Source organism: Ammospiza caudacuta, chromosome 14 (assembly GCF_027887145.1).
Source record: "Ammospiza caudacuta isolate bAmmCau1 chromosome 14, bAmmCau1.pri, whole genome shotgun sequence".
In the NCBI taxonomy this organism is placed as follows: Eukaryota; Metazoa; Chordata; class Aves; order Passeriformes; family Passerellidae; genus Ammospiza; species Ammospiza caudacuta.
In genome coordinates, this window is record NC_080606.1 from 4,508,358 (window position 1) to 4,525,554 (window position 17,197).

The 17,197-nt window shown below is 57.2% G+C and overlaps 2 protein-coding genes across 2 annotated transcripts; both read left to right on the top strand.

The window, feature by feature from the left end:
• The first annotated feature begins 1,297 nt into the window (after positions 1-1,297).
• On the top strand, positions 1,298-2,730 carry LOC131564035 (thymosin beta-15A homolog). Its single transcript, XM_058814293.1, has 3 exons — positions 1,298-1,407; positions 1,724-1,828; positions 2,229-2,730. Exons 2-3 carry the CDS (start codon positions 1,729-1,731, stop codon positions 2,264-2,266), a joined length of 138 nt encoding a protein of 45 aa, XP_058670276.1. The 5' UTR covers positions 1,298-1,407; positions 1,724-1,728; the 3' UTR covers positions 2,267-2,730.
• Positions 2,731-15,238: 12,508 nt separating this feature from the next.
• RAB9B (RAB9B, member RAS oncogene family) lies at positions 15,239-15,961 on the top strand. The gene has a single exon (XM_058814291.1). It carries the CDS (start codon positions 15,239-15,241, stop codon positions 15,842-15,844), a length of 606 nt encoding a protein of 201 aa, XP_058670274.1. The 3' UTR covers positions 15,845-15,961.
• Positions 15,962-17,197: the final 1,236 nt, after the last annotated feature.

Below are 17,197 nucleotides of genomic sequence, written 5' to 3' on the forward strand. Positions count from 1 at the left end.
GCTCTTGGTTCTTGTTGAGTTCAGAGCCCACATTGTGGCAGGAGCGAGAAGGTGCCTCGGGGTTTGCGGCACAGGGCCACCTCCGGCCGTGACCTGCTGTCGCTGGATAGCACCGCTCCCTGCTGCCAAGAAGGCAGTCGGTCTTGCTAAAGAACACAAAGCAAGTGTTCCCTCCGGATTGCTGGGGATTTTCTCTGCAAAATCTCCAATAAGCCCTGAGCAAAACCCAGAGGTTGGCAGGCCAGGAGGAGGTGGAGGTGAGAGCTGCTGCAGCAGAGCTGCTACCCCTTGGTGCTCAGTAATAGGTTCCTGTTCGCCATGGCACCAAGATCTCTGCAGAAAGGTTTTGCAAGCCTCATCTGCAGTCAGGATACTCCTTCTTTTGCCTCCTCCCTTTCCCCTCATTCCCTTCAGCAGCTACAGGACCTTCCTGGCCCTCTACCCCCTCTCTATCCTGGAGGCCAGCATGCAAGTGCCCCCCAGACTGCCACTGTCCTTCCTGCTGGGATCAGATGGGCTGCCTGCACTGTCCCTTGGCTTTTACCACCAAAGGTGTTTCTTCCACTTGCACACCAGCCCATGTGCACAGTTTGGGCTGCTCCCCAGCCTTGCTGCAGCCAAGCAAGAGCTTGTGAGTATGGTCAGCTTCTTGTCCACCCATGCTGCTTTTTTAGTGACCAGCCCTCCCCAGGAAGTGCTGTGGCCAGTGTAGATGTGAACTGGGCAGTGGCCAAGCATCTCTCACAGGTGTGAGAACAGGGTGCTGGCTTTAGCCCAAGGCTTGCTTTATTCAAGCTCTGCTTCAGCAGTGGGAGCATCCCTGGACACACACATGGGCCACACCTGCCTCCCTTGCTGTGGGGCACCTGCTTCTGGTGAGGGGGGTTGAGGCTGGGACAGTGGCTGTGGAGCCATCTGGTCACAAAGGGACCAGCCTGCTGCCCCTCACCTGGCACCCAGGTGCGTGTGCGCACAGGAGGGGCAGTGGGAGCCATGCCCGTGTGGGGTGCAGCAGGAGCTGTGTCCGCGCGTGCGGGGTCTGTGTGCCGCCTGTCCGTGTGTGCTGTGAGGGTGTGTGGCCCCTGTCCCCGGTGAGCCCCCGTTCGGCGTCTCCTCTCTCTCTGTCCCCTCCCCGCCCGGCTCCCTCAGGCCCCTCACGCTCGGTCCCGCTCGCGCCCCCGTCGCGCGGCACGGCGGGAGCGGCCGCCCCCTGGCGGGCCACGCGGCTTCCCGGCGGGCGGGCAGCCAATGGGCGCGCGGGCTGGGCGGCGGCCGGGGTATAAAAGGCTCCGCCCCGCGCGTCGCGCGCTCCAGACTCACCTGGACGTGCAGGGAGCGGGATCGGGCTCGGCACCGGCACCAACTGCACATCGCATCCGCTGCGCACCGCGCCGTACAGCGCCGCAGGTACGGGCCGGGCCGCGCAGGGGGGCCCCGCGCAGCGCTGCTGCCAGCAGGGACTCGCCGAGGTGCACCGGGGCGGGGGCTGCGGGCGCGGCGGGTCCCGGGGGGCCATGGCTGCCTGCTGCGGGGAGGGCTCCCCGGCGTGTGCGGGCACCGGGGGCCGCCCCGCTCGGCTGCCCGGGCCCGGCAAGCGGCGCGGTGCCCGGGGCGGCGGCGCGCCCCGCCCTGCGCTATTGTCCGCGGCGGGGGCCGGGGGGGGCCGGGGCCGCCTTTGTCTGCCCGTCCCCATCCTCGGCTGACTGCGGCGGGGGTCTCGCAGGCAAAATGTGCGACAAACCAGACCTGTCGGAGGTGGAGAAATTCGACAAGAAGAAGCTGAAGAAAACCAACACGGAGGAGAAGAACACGCTGCCCTCCAAGGAGAGTGAGTGCGGGGGCTGGCGGGGCAGAGCCCTTGGGGCCGCTCTCACCGCCGGGGGACAGGGGCGGTTCGGGGCGGCGGGGCTCCGGCCCGGGGAAAGCCGCGGGCAGAGGTGTGTGCAGCCCGGGACAGCGGGCACGGACACTCGGGGAGGGCTGTGGTGCCAAACTGATCCCTCGGGGCATCGCTTTGCTGCGGACAGACGCAGACAGGTGCCCGACGAGCTGCCACGCACACGTGTGGCTTGTTATCTTCTAAACTGACTGTTCAGCCACCCCACTTGGGATCAAACCACAAAACTGGCCATCAGAGCCTGAGTGAATCCTCTGAAACCTTCTCCAGTTCGTGCTTTCACAAAAAAAAAAAAAGCACAAGATACTAATGGGCCTCTATTCTCTTGCAGCCATTGAGCAGGAGAAGGAATGTGTGAAGTCTTCCTAGAGAGAGATTGCCTGGCAGGAAGAGCGACTACTCAATTATTTTGCTTTGAAATGAATCATGTGGGTTTTTTTAAATTTACATCACGTACATGTATAGAAAACAGCTGTATCACCTAACACACTGTCCCACTTTGCTGGCAGCTTTGGCAGGTGGGGGGGACAAAACGTGGTCCTCTCAGTCCATCAGTAGCCTGACCTGATGCCATCTCTGCTGCTTCAGCTGCCTCCTGTGACAGCACTGATCTTGCTCTGATGCTGTGGGGAGATGAGCAAGGGCTGTGGAGGCTTCTGGGCATGGACCCCTTTTGCCTGGTGGAGTGGGGAACCTTTCTGGCCTCACCTCCAGCCTGGGTCTGTCTTGCATATTCTTCACTGACAGTGTTCTGTAGCCTCACTCACAGTTTTTTGTCTTCCTTGGGGAAAAAATGAGAAGTTTATTATAAAATAAAAAATTGTAATGATCTACCTATGGCTCATGGCTTCTTTTCTGACAAAGGTTCTGGCTGTAGCGTGGCTTGCCCTGTGGAGGGTGGGGAGGTGTGCCTGGTGCTGCAGCAGTGCTGGAGGGTCAGTGTTGCTCAGAGGGCGATGTGGGATGGTTCCCTGCAGGGTGAATCCAGTTTGGTGTTTGGGGATCTGTTCCTGGGGAACTGGGAGTGTTGCTGGCATGATTATGGCCACTGTGCTCCACCACCATTGTGGTTTCTTGGCGCATCTAAAAGCAGAGGCTAACCTGGGTCTCGCTGCCCATGTGAGGGCTGAGCCTTTTGCCTTGGAAAACTTGGTGTCCCCTGCCTAAAACCTTGTGGAGCTGGGCTGGTGCCTTGTCAGCAGGGCTGGGGATGCTGGCAGTGGTGATTCTAGCCTGGGTCCTGCTGGTGTGGTGGCCAGGCCAGCTCTGCCTACCCAAATCTTGGAGCACCGTTTTCCCATCACTGCATGGCACTGCCCTTCTGTTCCCCTTGAGCCAACCTCCACCCCTACCTTTGACTGCAGGTGGTTTTTGCAGCCCTGTAGGGTTGGGTTTGAATGCAGTAAATCCCTTGGGTACTCTGATCCCAGCCCTGCCTTGCAGGTGTGGAGATCCCTGGGTCCTGCAGTTGGCTGCCAGCACAGTGTGGGTGAGCTCTGACAGTGCCTCCAGGTTTATGCTGAGCCTTCCTGGCTACTGCCAGGGCTTCCTCACCTCCACCTGGCCTGCAGGGTCACTGAACACACCAGCCCACTTACAGAGGAGTGGAGGCAGACTAGCCAAAACTTGCCAGCTGACAGCTTTGGTCAGTGTTCCTCACGAGCCTGGTCAGCTGGGGACAAACACGGGGCTGTTGTGCCTGTCTGGACACGGTGCCTATCTATGTGCCTCCACCCACACTGCCTGCCAAGGACTGCAAATAACACTGCCTCTGTGGTTGCCACTGCCTCACCCCTTAAAAAGCAGAATTGAAAGAGCTGCAGGTTAAGAGTTTGGTGTTTGTGTGCTGTCAGGGCCGCGTGTGGGGTTTTCCATGGGGTGAGGGCAGAGGCCAGCAATGCAGAGGCCCAGCTGGGGCTGCTGCTCTGTTGGGCTGAGCACTGGGAAGGGTGGCTGTGCCCCTTCAGCACCCTGATGTCCCCAGGACAGACCCCTATCCTGGACATGGGAATGTTTTCCCAGTGCCAACAGCCAGGGTGGTTTGTCAGGGTGACGTGTCCCTGCTCAGGGGTGGTTTTTCTTATGGAGCAGAGGCAGGCAGGTAAAGCCAGCCTGAACCCTTTCCCCATCCCTGAGAGCCAGAGGCTGAGTTGAACCAAGTGAAGCTTTTGGGACAGAAACACAAAGTGTCAGGGCTGATCTCCCCTGCTCGGTTCTGCTTTTGGGGATAGGGGGGTCTCTGGGTGCCCAGAGCACCTTGGCTACTCTGACACCGCCCCATGCCTCTCCCTGTGACATGCTGCAACGGGCCCCTCTGCGGGCATGGAAAAGCACCAGGGCACTTATCTCTCCCTGAGTCACATGGACGTCTGCAAGGCCACGGCAGGAGTGTCCCCTCCCTGGCACTGCTGTGCTTACAATAACTTCCCCCTCAGCCTGTGCTGGGCACACAGGCAGCAGAGCCTGCCAGGGGTGCTGGGCACCCCAGTCCCACAGAACCAGCTGGTTTGGCAGCCAGGGCCAGGGCTGTGGGTTGCTGCATGTGGCAGGGTGGCTGGTGCCAGGAGCTGGCAGTGCTCCAGCATTGACCCCGAGTCTGTGCAAGTGGCCATGGCACCCCCTGCATCCTGGGGAGCCATAGAGGTGTTGATGCATCTGTGTTTGGGTTGCTTTTTCATTGCAGCCATCCCCAGCATGTAGCAATACAGATTCAGACATGGGGCTGTGCCCCAAGGAAGTCACCCCAGCCTGGACCCAGGGACATCAGCTGGAGCTGGGAGCAGCTCCCCAGCAAACACATCCCTGTGTGTCTTATGGCCAATGTCCTGTGGTCACCTGAAGTGAGGGCAGTCCAGGCACTTTTCCCAACCACACTCCTGCCAGAATGGTGCACAGAACACATTGCCTAAATGCCCTGTGCTCAAGACTGAGGGTAAAGAGTTACCTATTTGGCTAACCAGTGTCCAAAATGTCCCTGTTGCCAGCAAAGCGTGAGCCAGGAAGGGGAGAACCATTACAGAGAAGCCTTTTACATCATCACTTTCCCTCCCTATCCCAGACCTTCACCTTTTCACCCTGGCACACATGGGCCCACAGCTGCCAGTGCTGTGGGAGGCCAGGACACCTGCCAGACTGATGTCCCCTAGAAATGTGGTGGCTTGAGCGGCATGGACTGCCCCAGCAGGCACCCACACACAGAGGGTGACATTCCAGGAGCTGGGCCTTCCTGGCAGGGCTCTGTGACCCTTCCCTTGCTGGCACCAGGTGAGTTCCTCGTGTCAGCCCCTCTTGGCAATGCCAGGAGAATATAATCCATGCCTCTCTCCCATCTGGGGCCCATCCTGCTGCTTTGGGGCGGTTTCCTCCCACGCTCCATGAGATGCAGAGGAGGGAGGAGAAGGCTGAGTCACCATCAGGAGGAATTCGGGCAAATACCTGGTGACCAGCAGCATGAGGTGAATTCAGATCAGGGCTTGTGGCTGAGTGTCTGTCCCTGCCACTGCTGCATCCTCTCTGACTCCAACAGGAGAGGATTTGGCCCAACACACACATGTGGAGGATCACAGCCCCATCTCTGGCAGGAGGTGCCTGAGTGAGCCTGTGCATTGCCCTGTACTGGGCTGCTCTGTGCCCCACAGCTCCCTGCCAGTCTGTGGCACCTTCCTGATGTCCCACAGCACCACACTGGTTTGTGGCACAACTCACCCAGGGCAAGGGAGGCTCCTGCACTCTGGCAGCCAGGGTTTTTTCCCTTTGTCACTCGCCGTCTGGCAGTTCCCAGAACTGCAGCAGAAAGTGGTGAGAGCCAAGATCAGTCAGTGATCAAAGCCTAAGGCAGCTCCTGGATGGCAGGAAATTGCCAACCTCAACTTGAACTGCAAATGGGCCGAGCAAACCTCCTTTAAGATATGTGTTTGGGACCAGAGCAAACAGGATAAGGTGAAACCAGGCTGCACAGACAGGTGAATGCTGCAGCTCCCCAAGGGGTGGATCCTGCCCACCCCCACCTCCCTGTTCCCTGCATGCCTGAGGAAAACGTGTCACCATCTCTGTGACACTTGGGTTGGCCTTTTCCTGCCAGGTCTCTGCTGCCTGCACAGACACATTGCCAAGTACAGAGCTCAAACCACCCCATGGTGGCTGAGGTTGAGAGGGGAACAAGGGGCAGCAAGCATGAGCTGCCAGGGGAAACCTCTGCTGGGAGTTCTTGGGGAGGATCTGTTCATGGAGATAGTTAAAGAGGAAGCACATGGCTGTAAAAGAGGAAGGCAGAAAAGAGGGAGCAATAGTGGGGAAATGAAAGTGTTGTATGGGCTAGTGACCACAGTCCTTTGGCAAAGGAGAGTAGGCTACCATGGTGTGTGAGAGTTGTGTGTGATGGGGCCACTTGGTGACATGGGAAGGATGGACAGACAAGCTGTCCCTATCCTGTGGTGGGGAGGAGCACTGTGCTGAAGAACTCTCATGGCCATGGGGAGGGAAAGCCACTGCCCCTTTGCACCCACAAAGGCACCCACACAGCGAGCCAGAAACCCTTGGACACCTGTGCTGGCAAACTGGCCTGTGGGCTGCACGCACTCAGCACAACCCAGCACCTTCCCCGGCAGTGCAGAAGTTATTGCTGCTCTTGAAATAATGCCCTGGAGGTCAGGTTTACCAGCAGGAGCTTACTCATCCCCTGCCACGGAGGGCTCAGCACGAGCAGTGATGAACCGGGAGCACGCAGAGCTTCCTGCTCAGGGCCAGGCTGCTGCCAGCCCAGCACAAAGCCGGGGGTCACCAGCCCGCGCTGTCCCGCATGTGCCGGGGCTGGGGCGGCCCGAGGCGCAGGTGGCAGCAGCCGGGCTGCGTGCCTCGCCCGGGCGACAGGCGCTGCTGGCGCCGGGGCTGCCGAGCCCTTCGGGGGCTGCCAGCCCGCTCCTGCCCGCGGCCGGAGCTCGGTGCTCGCTGCCGGCCCCCCCGGCCGCATTCTGCAGATTCCCGCGGCCGGAGGGGCCGTGCCGGGCTGCGGCAGCATGTGCTCCTGCGGGAACGCGGCTCCGGCCGCTGCGACACCGCCCGCACTTGCGCCCGAGCCGGGCAGCTGACGGAGCAGAGGAGCGCTTTATTTTAGGAAGCAGCTGGCTCACACAGGAGACATTGTTTATCATCTTTCTCCCCTCTGGTGTTTTATTACAAAGGATTATGGCATGAAAAGCCATTTTGTTCCACTGTTCGCAATGCATAGCCCCCTCTCCGTGATTTATTCCTCTCAACAGCCAACAGCTGGGGTATGGCATCCCAGGAAGTGGAGGAGGAAATAAGGTGGGGGCTCAAAGCCATGGCAGTGATGGCAGCAGGGATGCACTCAATGCCCAAGTCATGGCACAGCTGGCAGGAGTTTGCCGGGGTGCCTGAGATTGCTCATACACCTTCATGATGTGAGGGGTGGAAAAACAAAATCAAAGCCTTTCCACCGTGGGTAAGGAAATGTCACCTCACTCTGTCTGGCCAGGGCAGAGATCAGTGTCGTCTGTCAAAGCCTGTGTGCCCCACAGGCACACAGTGCTGGTGGCATTCCTGTGGTTCCACAGCCCCAAACCTGCCTGGATGAACCTGCATGGGATTCTCCTGCTGCCCAGGGGGAACCTGGGGCCAGGCTGAGCACAGCATGGTGCAGGTACGAGCTCAGCACGTGGGTGGGGTGCAGGGTACAAACTGAGGATCAGTTTGGGAATATGATCCGTGTGCACTCTCCCCAGAATCACCTCCAGCAGGGCAGAGGCACCTCCAGAGCCACAGCAGGAGCAGCTTCTCTCCATCCCTTTGTCCAGGCACTTTCCTTGCCAAACGACAGCCAGGATACCCCCTGTTCCCCTCCTCTGCCCCTGCTGCCGTGTGCCTTTCCTGTGGATCCCAGAGCAGAGTCCGTGGCAGCACAGGCTGAACTCCCCCCTGCCCAGCCTGGCAGACTCCTCTGTAGTTTTCCAGGAACCAGCTCCGGAGCCATGGGCAGCAGATATGCATGTTGCAACAGATGCCTTGTGCTGTTTGCCAAAGGCCCATCCTGTCTGTGCACCTATATCAGGGTAGAACTATGTCTGCTGCTGCCTCCCATGGTGATACCTGCCCTGCCACCCTGTCATCTAACATGTCCCTAAAAACCAGCCAAGGGGTTCTTGGGAAGGGCAGGGGATGGGCGGGGAGGTGAGGGCAGTGGTGCGTGGCTCAGCCAGTGCCAGGCCTGCGGTTGCACTGAAGCTGGGACAAGCCCCTGCCTGCAGTGTTGTGTCTGAGGCAGCTCTGCAGCCCAGGCATGTCCCCCTCCCTGCTGCCTCAGACCAGCTCACAAAAACAAGACAGGTCACTTTTTTAGGGCAGGTTGGGTAGAGGGGGTGAATGATGCCTCTCCCCCAGCTTTGCTCCACCTATGGAGCTCCTTCCTGGGGAGATAAATGGATGACGGGGTACCTGACAACTTGCTCAGGGCAAATGGGGGTGGCCAAGGCTAGGGCTGACAGGACTGCTCCGGGGGTTCCTGTGCTGGAAATTGTTTCAGAGCAATGCCGCAGGCTGGAGCTGCTGCTGGGCACACGCCTTGGAGAAGCAGCTGCAGAGCCGTGCACCGGGGCTGCAACAAAAGCAGAGGCCCAAGCCCCAGCTGCAGCACGGGACGTGTGAGGAATTAATCGAGGCATGAGCTGGCAGCATTGTGTGACCACGGGCTGGCAGGGGGTCCAAGCTGGATCAGGGCTCCTCACTTTGGCACCAGCTTCCCGTTGTTCACCCTAACTCCCAGAGCTGGCAGTGAGAGCCAAGCAGCCACACATGTGCTGCAGCCCCTCTGGGCAGGGATGCAGCTGAGCCAGGGGAGTAAAACCTCTCATGCTGAAGGAGCCCTGTGCCCTGCAGAGTCCCTGCCCCAGTGCAACCCCCTGATAGTGCTCACCCAGTGCAGCCCCCTGGTACTGCTCACCCAGCACATGGCTCCTGGGCCATGTCCCCATCTCCAGACAAATCCCCTGGTGCTCAGAACCCACAGGTGAGGTCCCCGCCTGGCCATAGGACCAGGGCAGTGCTGCTCTCAGCAGGCTCCCACCAGCACAAGGTCATGCCCAGATAAGCCCATTCCTTAACTTGTGCTAAGTGTGCTTTAGCCATAGTAGTTACTAAGTAGGCAGCTCCTGTTGGGCCACAGTGTTTGTAGGCTGCACTTCTTATCTCTTTACTTTGCTGGGCTTTGGGAACATGTTAGTACAAACCATGGCTCTGTGTTTTGCTGTGGCACTGATGGCCTTGCTCGGCTGGGGGAGCTGCCTTGTGGAGAGGATCAGGGAATACATCTCCCTCTCCTTACCCAGGGCTGATGTGGGTGGCTTTGCTGTGCAGGCTCAAGAGGTCCCTGTTCACCCTTACATGGGCTGTTTAAAACTACTAATCAACAACTGGGAGTTTGTGGCAGCAATTTACAGTCTCTGCAGGTAGCTCCTCTCAAGTGTGAGGGTAAGATATCTATCCAGGGAAGACCTTGTGAACTACTCAGGAAAGTGCACCAGCACAGGTGAAGGCATCCAGCACCTGAGAGAATTAAGTAATGCTGGAGGTCATCTACAGTGATCTAGACAATGATGATGTCTTCAGAAATCCAGAGGCTGTTCAGTGCACACATGCTGTGTGGAAGAAGGTGATTCAGAGTGTCCCAGTGTCATTCTGGCAGCTTGGCAGCAATGTATTATCCAGATATGAAAACACCTTATTGGCTCCAAAACTTTGATGAAGTATCTGTCCCTCCTCGTGCCTATAAGCCAGTGCTTGGCTGTCAGGGGCATCCCAAGAAGTCAGTCCCCTCCTGCCCTGCTCAGAGGGAGAGTGAGTCCCAGATGCATGTGCTGTACTCTGTCTCCTCTTGCCTGAGCAGGGGAGGACAAGAGGCAGTGGGATGGTGAACCCAGCTTTAAGCAGAAAGCCCATATATGAGATGTGATAGGGAAGAGAGCTGTTAAGAGGAGGAAATCCCAAGAAGGCTGCCAATATAATTGCTGTAGAGGCACAAGAAGGCAACTGTCTTTCAGAGTAACCACTATGAGTGCTTAAGCCCTACTTCCCTGAAAGCAGCTGGACATCACCTGCTGATGGGAAGTAGGGAATAAATCCTTTGCTTTCCTTAGCTTCTGCATGCAGCCTTAGCTTTATTAATCTGCCTTTATCTTGACCCACAAGTTCTTTTCCATCCTACTTTCTCCCTGCCCTATCTGCTGAGGAAGGGAGTGCTAGAGCAGCTTGGTGGGTAACTGGTGTCCACCACAGATGCCAAACCGGTTGTTATCCAGCTCAGCAAGACAACCAGACTGCACCGCCGCTGGGAGCCAAATCAGACCGGGCACATCCGTGCTCAGGTAGGCAAGTGACTCCACCAGCTGCCAGCACCCACAGATTACCCTGGAGGTACAGGGGAGCCCCTCAAGCATGAGCACGGTCAGCTGGGGTCACTGGCCATGTGGCATCTTTGGCTGAGCTGCAGGGATGTGCTGCCCCCCCCTAAAGCCTGCAGGCAGCTTCCCCTGAGGATTAGGTGTCTGCCAGGTCTGACAGGGGTGGTGCAGGAAGGCAGAGCATGGCACAGTGCTGCAGCAGAGCACCATGCCTCTGCTGCCTTGGCTGTGGCACCATCTGCCGTGGTGGCTCTTTCTTGTTCGGGATCAGGGCTCACCCCTTATATGCTAAATCAGATCCCTGATCAATAAATACTGGCAAACAGGACTGAATGGCTGCCAGGCAAAGGGAACTGGGCAGGGACAAGTGTGCCCTGCTCAGAGGCTCACTCCAGCAATGCATGGTCCTGACAGAGCTGGCATGGGCATCTGGACTGGTTTGGAGGGGTCTCCCAGTGGGTGGTGCAGGCTGCATCTCTCACTGATACCAGCAGCATCCTGCACTTCTGCCCTGGAGCTGCTGTGGAGTGCTGTGCACACTCCTGGAGCTCCCACATTTTCCCCAGGCTGCCCTGGTCCCCTACTGCCGACAGCCTCGACCTTGGGCCCTTGTGCTGCCCTCCCCCTCCTCACCCCCCTAGGCTTTCCTTGTTTCCCATCTCTTCTGACAGATCACTGAGGCCAGTATTAATATAATCCCTGGCTTAATTTAAATCCTCCTCCCATCTCATTCTTTCCCGCAGGGAGAACAGAATGGATGCCCTTTTGTGGCACCCACTCAGTCCTGGAGCTGATGCAGGATCCAGATGGCCATAAGCCCTGGATGTCCATAGCAGGATGTCCTGCTCTTCCCCCCTGGAGAAGGTGTCCAAGGCATGTTTCAGCCCCAGTGAGATGTGTCCCCCAGTTCCAAAGGTGTGTCTCGTTAAGCACCAGGCACTATTAAGAAGAAGAGTGGATGATGCCAACCACAGGGGAACACACAAGTGGCTGCTGCTCCCCAAGACCCCTCTGCAGCCACCTGGGGGTCTGGTTTCCCTCTCCCTCTGCTCTCACTGTCTGGGCGAGGCTGGCCACAATTTTCCCTTTCAATGTAATGTTTTGTACTAGCTGTTCTTCCCCAGAAACCTCCTTAAAGACATTCTCATTCCTGGTCATGTGGGGTATCATGAGGGTGGGGGAGTCTTGCTCTTTCGGGCAGCTGTCACTGAAGTGACAAAGTGGGGACAGGGGGACTGAGAGGAGTGACAGGGGCAGGCAGTGAGGGGGCGCAGGTGGGACTGTGAGGGGAGTGACAGGGAAGGGCAGTGAGGGGCTGCGGTGCGACATGTGGGACTGTGAGGGGACAGGAGATCGGGGAGTGACGGGGACTGGCGTAAGGGGGCTGCGGGGGGCAGGGAACATGCGGGGACTGTGAGGGGAGTGACAGAGGGGACTGTGAGGGCGCACAGGCAGGACTACGAGGAGAGTGACAGAGGGGACTGCGAGGAGAGTGACAGAGGGGACTGTGAGGGGGCACAGGTGGAACTGTGAGGAGAGTGCCGGGGGCGAGCGGTGCGGGGCTGCCGGCCACGCAGGGACATGGGGGACATGCAGGGACTGTGGAGGGGAGTGACGGGGGATGCTGTGAGGGGCACCGGGGGACACTGAGGGGACGGGAGCTCGAAGGGTGATAGGGCAGGCAGTGAGAGGGCACAGGTTGACTGTGAGGGGGGACTGTGAGGGGGCTGAGGAGGCACAGGGGGGACATGTGGGACTGTGAGGGGGCTGAGAAGGCACAGAGGGGAACATGCGGAACTGTGAGGGGAGTGACGGGGGGACCGTGAGGAGGCACAGGGGGGACATGTGGGACTGTGAGGAGAGTGACGAGGGGACTGTGAGGGGGCTGAGGAGGCACAGTGAGGACATGCGGGACCGTGAGCGGAGTGACCGCGGCACCGTGACGGGGCGGAGGAAGCACAGGGCGGACATGCAGGACCGTGATGACAGTGACCGCGGCACCGTGAGGGGGCCGAGGAAGCACAGGGCGGACATGCAGGACCGTGATGACAGTGACCGCGGCACCCTGAGGGGGCTGAGCAGGCACAGGGCGGACATGCGGGACCATGATGGCAGTGACCACGGCACCGTGAGGGGCTGCGGGGCGGGTCCTGCCCGCCGAGGGCGGGCCCTGCCGGCCGGCGGGAGGCGCGTGCGCGGCGCAGGCGCGGGGCTGAGCGGCACCTGCGCCCCGCGGGCCGGGCGGCGGCGGCGGCCGGAGGGCGGTGAGGGTGAGGTAAGGGCGGGCCCGGCGTCGCCGCCCCGGCCTGGGCACCTGCGGAGGGAGAGGGCTGGAGAGCCGCCCCTTTACCCCGGCCCGTGCCGAGGGGGCCCCTCGCGGGTGCCGCTCCTCGGCTGCGGGCTCCTCCCTGGCCGCTCCCGTGGGACGGGATGGGACCCGCCGGAGGGTCTCGCCTCCGCCGAGCCGGGGCCTGGGGAGCAGGGGGGAGTCGGACCCGGCGTGCCCACCCCGCTGTTGGTACCTGCACACAGGTGCTGGCGCCCCTGAGAGCGGCTCGGCCCTGCTGCAGTGGGGTTCAGCATCCGGAATAGCTCGCAACGGGACCAGCGATGTCAAGGCTGTGTCACGGTGCCGGCAGCGTTCTGACCTGAGCCCTGCTGCTGAGTTCTGCAGGCTCTGGAGCAGCCCGACATAACCTATTAGTCATTTTTAAAAAGAGTCACTCGCTAACAGAGTATATTTAAACAGAAATTCTGCTCGGGGCTGATGGCCTGTGCCAGGAGGGGTGACAGTAACAGTGGTGACAGTGACTGTCTCAACATCCCTCAGGAAGGTTTGGAAAGGAACAAGGGTATTGAACAGTTCACTTGCTCACAGGGCAGGATTTCCCCTGAGCCATGGGCTATGGGGACTTGTGCTGCAGTTCCTGTTTGTCTCTTCTGACATTTGCATTTTGGTCTTTGCTTTTGAAATACTGGGTCACACACTGCTCCTCAAATAGCCCATCAGCTTAGCTCGGCTGGGCTTGGTTTGAGGTGTTTCTGTGCAGGGAAGTGAAATTTGTGAGCCTTTTGTGCAGAAAGTGAAGAAACTCACTTAAAGCAGAAGTTTCTGCTTTTGGCTTTGTGGTAACACTGTTTGAAAGGGCTGCAAAAAGAGCAGAATCAAGGTTGAAGAGGGCCCCCCGAGGTAAAGGCAGAAAGCAGGGTTTGGCCTGGAAGGAGCAGGAGTGCTGATCTGAGCAGTGCCACACACTCCTGCTTCAGTGGGTTGGAGATGTCATCACTAAGCAGCACTACTCATCCACACCCTTCCCAGGAATGTTTGGTAGCAGGTGTAAGCAAGCTCCTTGTCTTTTCATCCCAGGCTGTTCCCAGCTGGCTCACTTTCTGGTTAGTAGATTCTGGTGCATGTTCAATCCTCAAATCAGATTCCAGGGTGTGAGTAGGCAGGACAAGCAGATCACAGTTATTATAATCCCCTGGATTGAAGGGAGACACAGGTTGCACAGCCTGTGGTCTCGTGTTAGAGCTCCTTCAGTTGTTCTCTTCTTACCTGGGGTTCAGCATGCACCTTGTACTGGTTCTGTACTGGGCCGTGTTCCATTTCACTCAGGGCAAGGGAAGCTCCTCAGTGCTTTGTTCTTGCTGTTTTACTCCAGCCATCAGTACTGCATGTGCAGGTTCCTAGAGCTCTGCTGTTGTCCTTCCGTCCTCACTCAGCATCACAGACTGAAAGACAACAAGGGCAGCCCTGGTAACCTTGATGACTGATGTTTGTTTTTTAGTGACTGATACACTGGAGGAAGGTGTTCCCTGGACAGTCCTGGAGACAGAGCAGGTACAGTACAACACCCAACAAACCTCTTATTCCATGTCAGGCCTTTACCCTATCCTGCACAGTGTCCCTGGGAGGGAGAGGGTGCACTGGCACTTGGCCTTGAGGGTGCTGACTAAGGAACCTGTGGTGTCTGGGTGGTTGCAATGTGAGCCTGCAGCTGAGCCCGAGCAAACTGGGCTGTGACAGGCACTGCCAGCAAAGAGCAGCTGGTCCTGTGCTGGGAAACCCCTTCCAGCCCTGGGGTCACGCGCAGCTGCGCTGGCAAGGTGAGTCAGCATCCTCAGGGTGATTAACAACTGGCTTGACAAATTACTTGTATTGGTATTAGACCTGCACATCTATTGCATCCTTCCAGCAGAGCAAGTCAGAGAGGAGAAATTGTTTAGCTGGTGATGGTACAGTGGAAAGGAAGGCCTGGTGATGGCCACCCCTGGTGATTTTGCTGTTTCTGTGGTAGCCTCACGGGATGCAGGCCTGGAGAGATGTTTTAGGTAGGGATGATGTGTTTGGAAAAACTGGATAAGCTTTCTGTTACAGAGTTTTCACCAAAAGTGCTGTAATTGATACTAAACTCTCAACAGTTGTTTTTACCTTGCACTTAAAGGGGTCATGTGCTATGTGCTGCATCCATTTTGGACCTGATGGAGGACTTGATTGCCTGAAAGTTTGTCCAGTTCCTAGCTCTAAACTCTCTAATAGGAGAGATTAGGATGATAAGATCTCACTAAAAACAGACATCACTTCCTTAGACACCTCATTTAGACTGAGACTGTCTTATGTTATGATGTAATGTTAAGTTTCCTTGGCATTCTGTTTGATCAGTGAGCTGTTAGCATCTTTCTTCTCCATTGTCATAACAACGTAATTAGACTGATGCTGGGAAAATAAAAGCTCTAGATGCTGATTTCAGGTGTCCCATCCTGCTCGTGGCTGTACAGAAACTGCCGGCAAGGCACTATATACAAAACTTCAGAAATGGGGATGGAAATACCTTATTCTGTTCTGCAGAACCCACAAGTCCAATGCTGTTTTGTACTATTTGTGAACCCTGCAGATTGCCCTGGTACCCTATCCCTCCGTGCTGCTGCAATGAGCGGGAAGTCCTTGCTCCTGAAGGTGATTCTCCTTGGAGATGGTGGAGTGGGGAAGAGCTCCCTCATGAACCGCTACGTCACCAACAAGTTTGACTCGCAGGCGTTCCACACCATTGGGGTGGAGTTCTTGAACCGGGACCTGGAGGTGGACGGGCGCTTTGTGACCCTGCAGATCTGGGACACTGCGGGCCAGGAGAGGTTCAAGAGCCTGCGGACGCCCTTCTACCGGGGAGCAGACTGCTGCCTGCTCACCTTCAGCGTGGACGACCGGCAGAGCTTCGAGAACCTCAGTAACTGGCAGAAGGAGTTTATCTATTATGCTGATGTGAAGGACCCTGAACACTTCCCATTTGTAGTCCTGGGCAACAAGATAGACAAACTGGAGAGGCAGGTGAGCACAGAGGAGGCCCGGGCCTGGTGCATTGAAAATGGTAACTATCCCTACCTGGAGACTAGTGCCAAGGATGACACCAATGTGACAGTGGCCTTTGAGGAAGCCGTGCGCCAGGTGCTGGCGGTGGAGGAGCAGCTGGAGCACTGCATGCTGGGCCACACCATTGACCTCAACTCCAGCTCCAAATCAGGCTCGGCCTGTTGCTGAGAGTGGCTGCTGCTGCCTTGGGAGCAGCTGGATCAAACACACCTGGGCAGCCCTGGGCCTCTCTGAGGAGAGTGGCCACAAGGACAAGAGGTGGTTTGCTCACTGGGGAGCTGCAGCCTCACCATCTAAATCCTGCCTGGGGTTTTCAGGCACAGAGCATGTATCTGCAGGAGGGAGCTGTTAACAGAGCATGTGAGCATAGTCTTGCTTTCATCTCTGCCCGTTTTAGCAGGTTTAAAGGGCTGAGTTAAAGTCCTTTAAATTCCCTAAAGACAATAGGGATTTGTTCTCTTCCAAGAACTGCCTGCAGAGCAAAGCTGAGAGCATCCTAGACATTGAAGTATTTTAGTCCTGAAATAAAAAAAAAATAGACCCACTCACGACCATGCTGCCAAAGGAAATCCCACTCAACATACTGAACAAAACCTGTCCTAAAGACTCTGGCCCATGTGACTGTGAGAAAGCCAAACAGTGGAGTGGCTGGGATGTGTGTCTGTTGTTTGGGATAAGTGTATTGTGTCCTGTGGCTGAAATGTGATGAGAATTGTTAGAGCTCTGACCAGAAGCAACATGTGAAGGAGAGAGGGGCCTGTGTTTGAATGTGACAGTATTGTTTCTTCATAGCTGCCTATTTCTGATCTGTTTTTCCTCACCTTTAACTTTGTCTTGTGTGAGTGTTATTTTTTGGAGAGACTGCTTGTTGTTTAATACATGTTTCCTTGTCTCTTGTGGAAGCTCAGCCTTGAAGCCCTGGGTGAAAAACACCGATGTGGATGTTCACTGGGTCATGTCAAAGGGTTACTCAGGAGATCTGGAGTGTGACACTTCAGCTGGTTTCTGTCACAAGTGATCACTGTGTTTAGGTGATGTGCTCTAGCAGGCCAGATGGCAGGTGGGTGGGCTGTCTCCTGGGTGTGCAGGTGGATCATGTGTGGTCAGCTGTTAAACCCACTCTGTCTGGCACCAGTGACCACTGTGCCTCATCAGCTGGCACAGCCACACCTTCAGTTGCTCTAGCATGGATGTTCCCTGTGAATGCTGCAGTGTGGAACCATTCACCTGGTGTGTCAGGCACAGTTGGCCTGGCCCTTGATCCCTCATAGGAAACCCAGGATGTTTTATCTGTAATTCTGTGACAGACTGGTCAAGTGTCTGCTAACAGACTGCTGTGTTCAGTGCTGTGGGAAGAAAGCTGCACTGCTTTCTCTGTTCAAGGTGTGGGCACCCCAAGGAGCTTCTAGAAGGGATGCCAGGCTTTGCTCCCATCTCCTGCCCTCTGCTAGGTGTTAGTCCCAGGCTGTGTAGCAGAGATGAGCTTGCTGGCTGCTGCCTTTGCCGTTCAAGCCCCGAGCC

Coding starts and splice junctions, on each gene's coding strand:
- LOC131564035 (XM_058814293.1), top strand. CDS start 1,729: ATGTGCGACAAACCAGACCTGTCGGAGGTGGAGAAATTCGACAAGAAG. Junction 1,829..2,228: donor CACGCTGCCCTCCAAGGAGA/GTGAGTGCGGGG, acceptor ATTCTCTTGCAG/CCATTGAGCAGGAGAAGGAA.
- RAB9B (XM_058814291.1), top strand. CDS start 15,239: ATGAGCGGGAAGTCCTTGCTCCTGAAGGTGATTCTCCTTGGAGATGGT.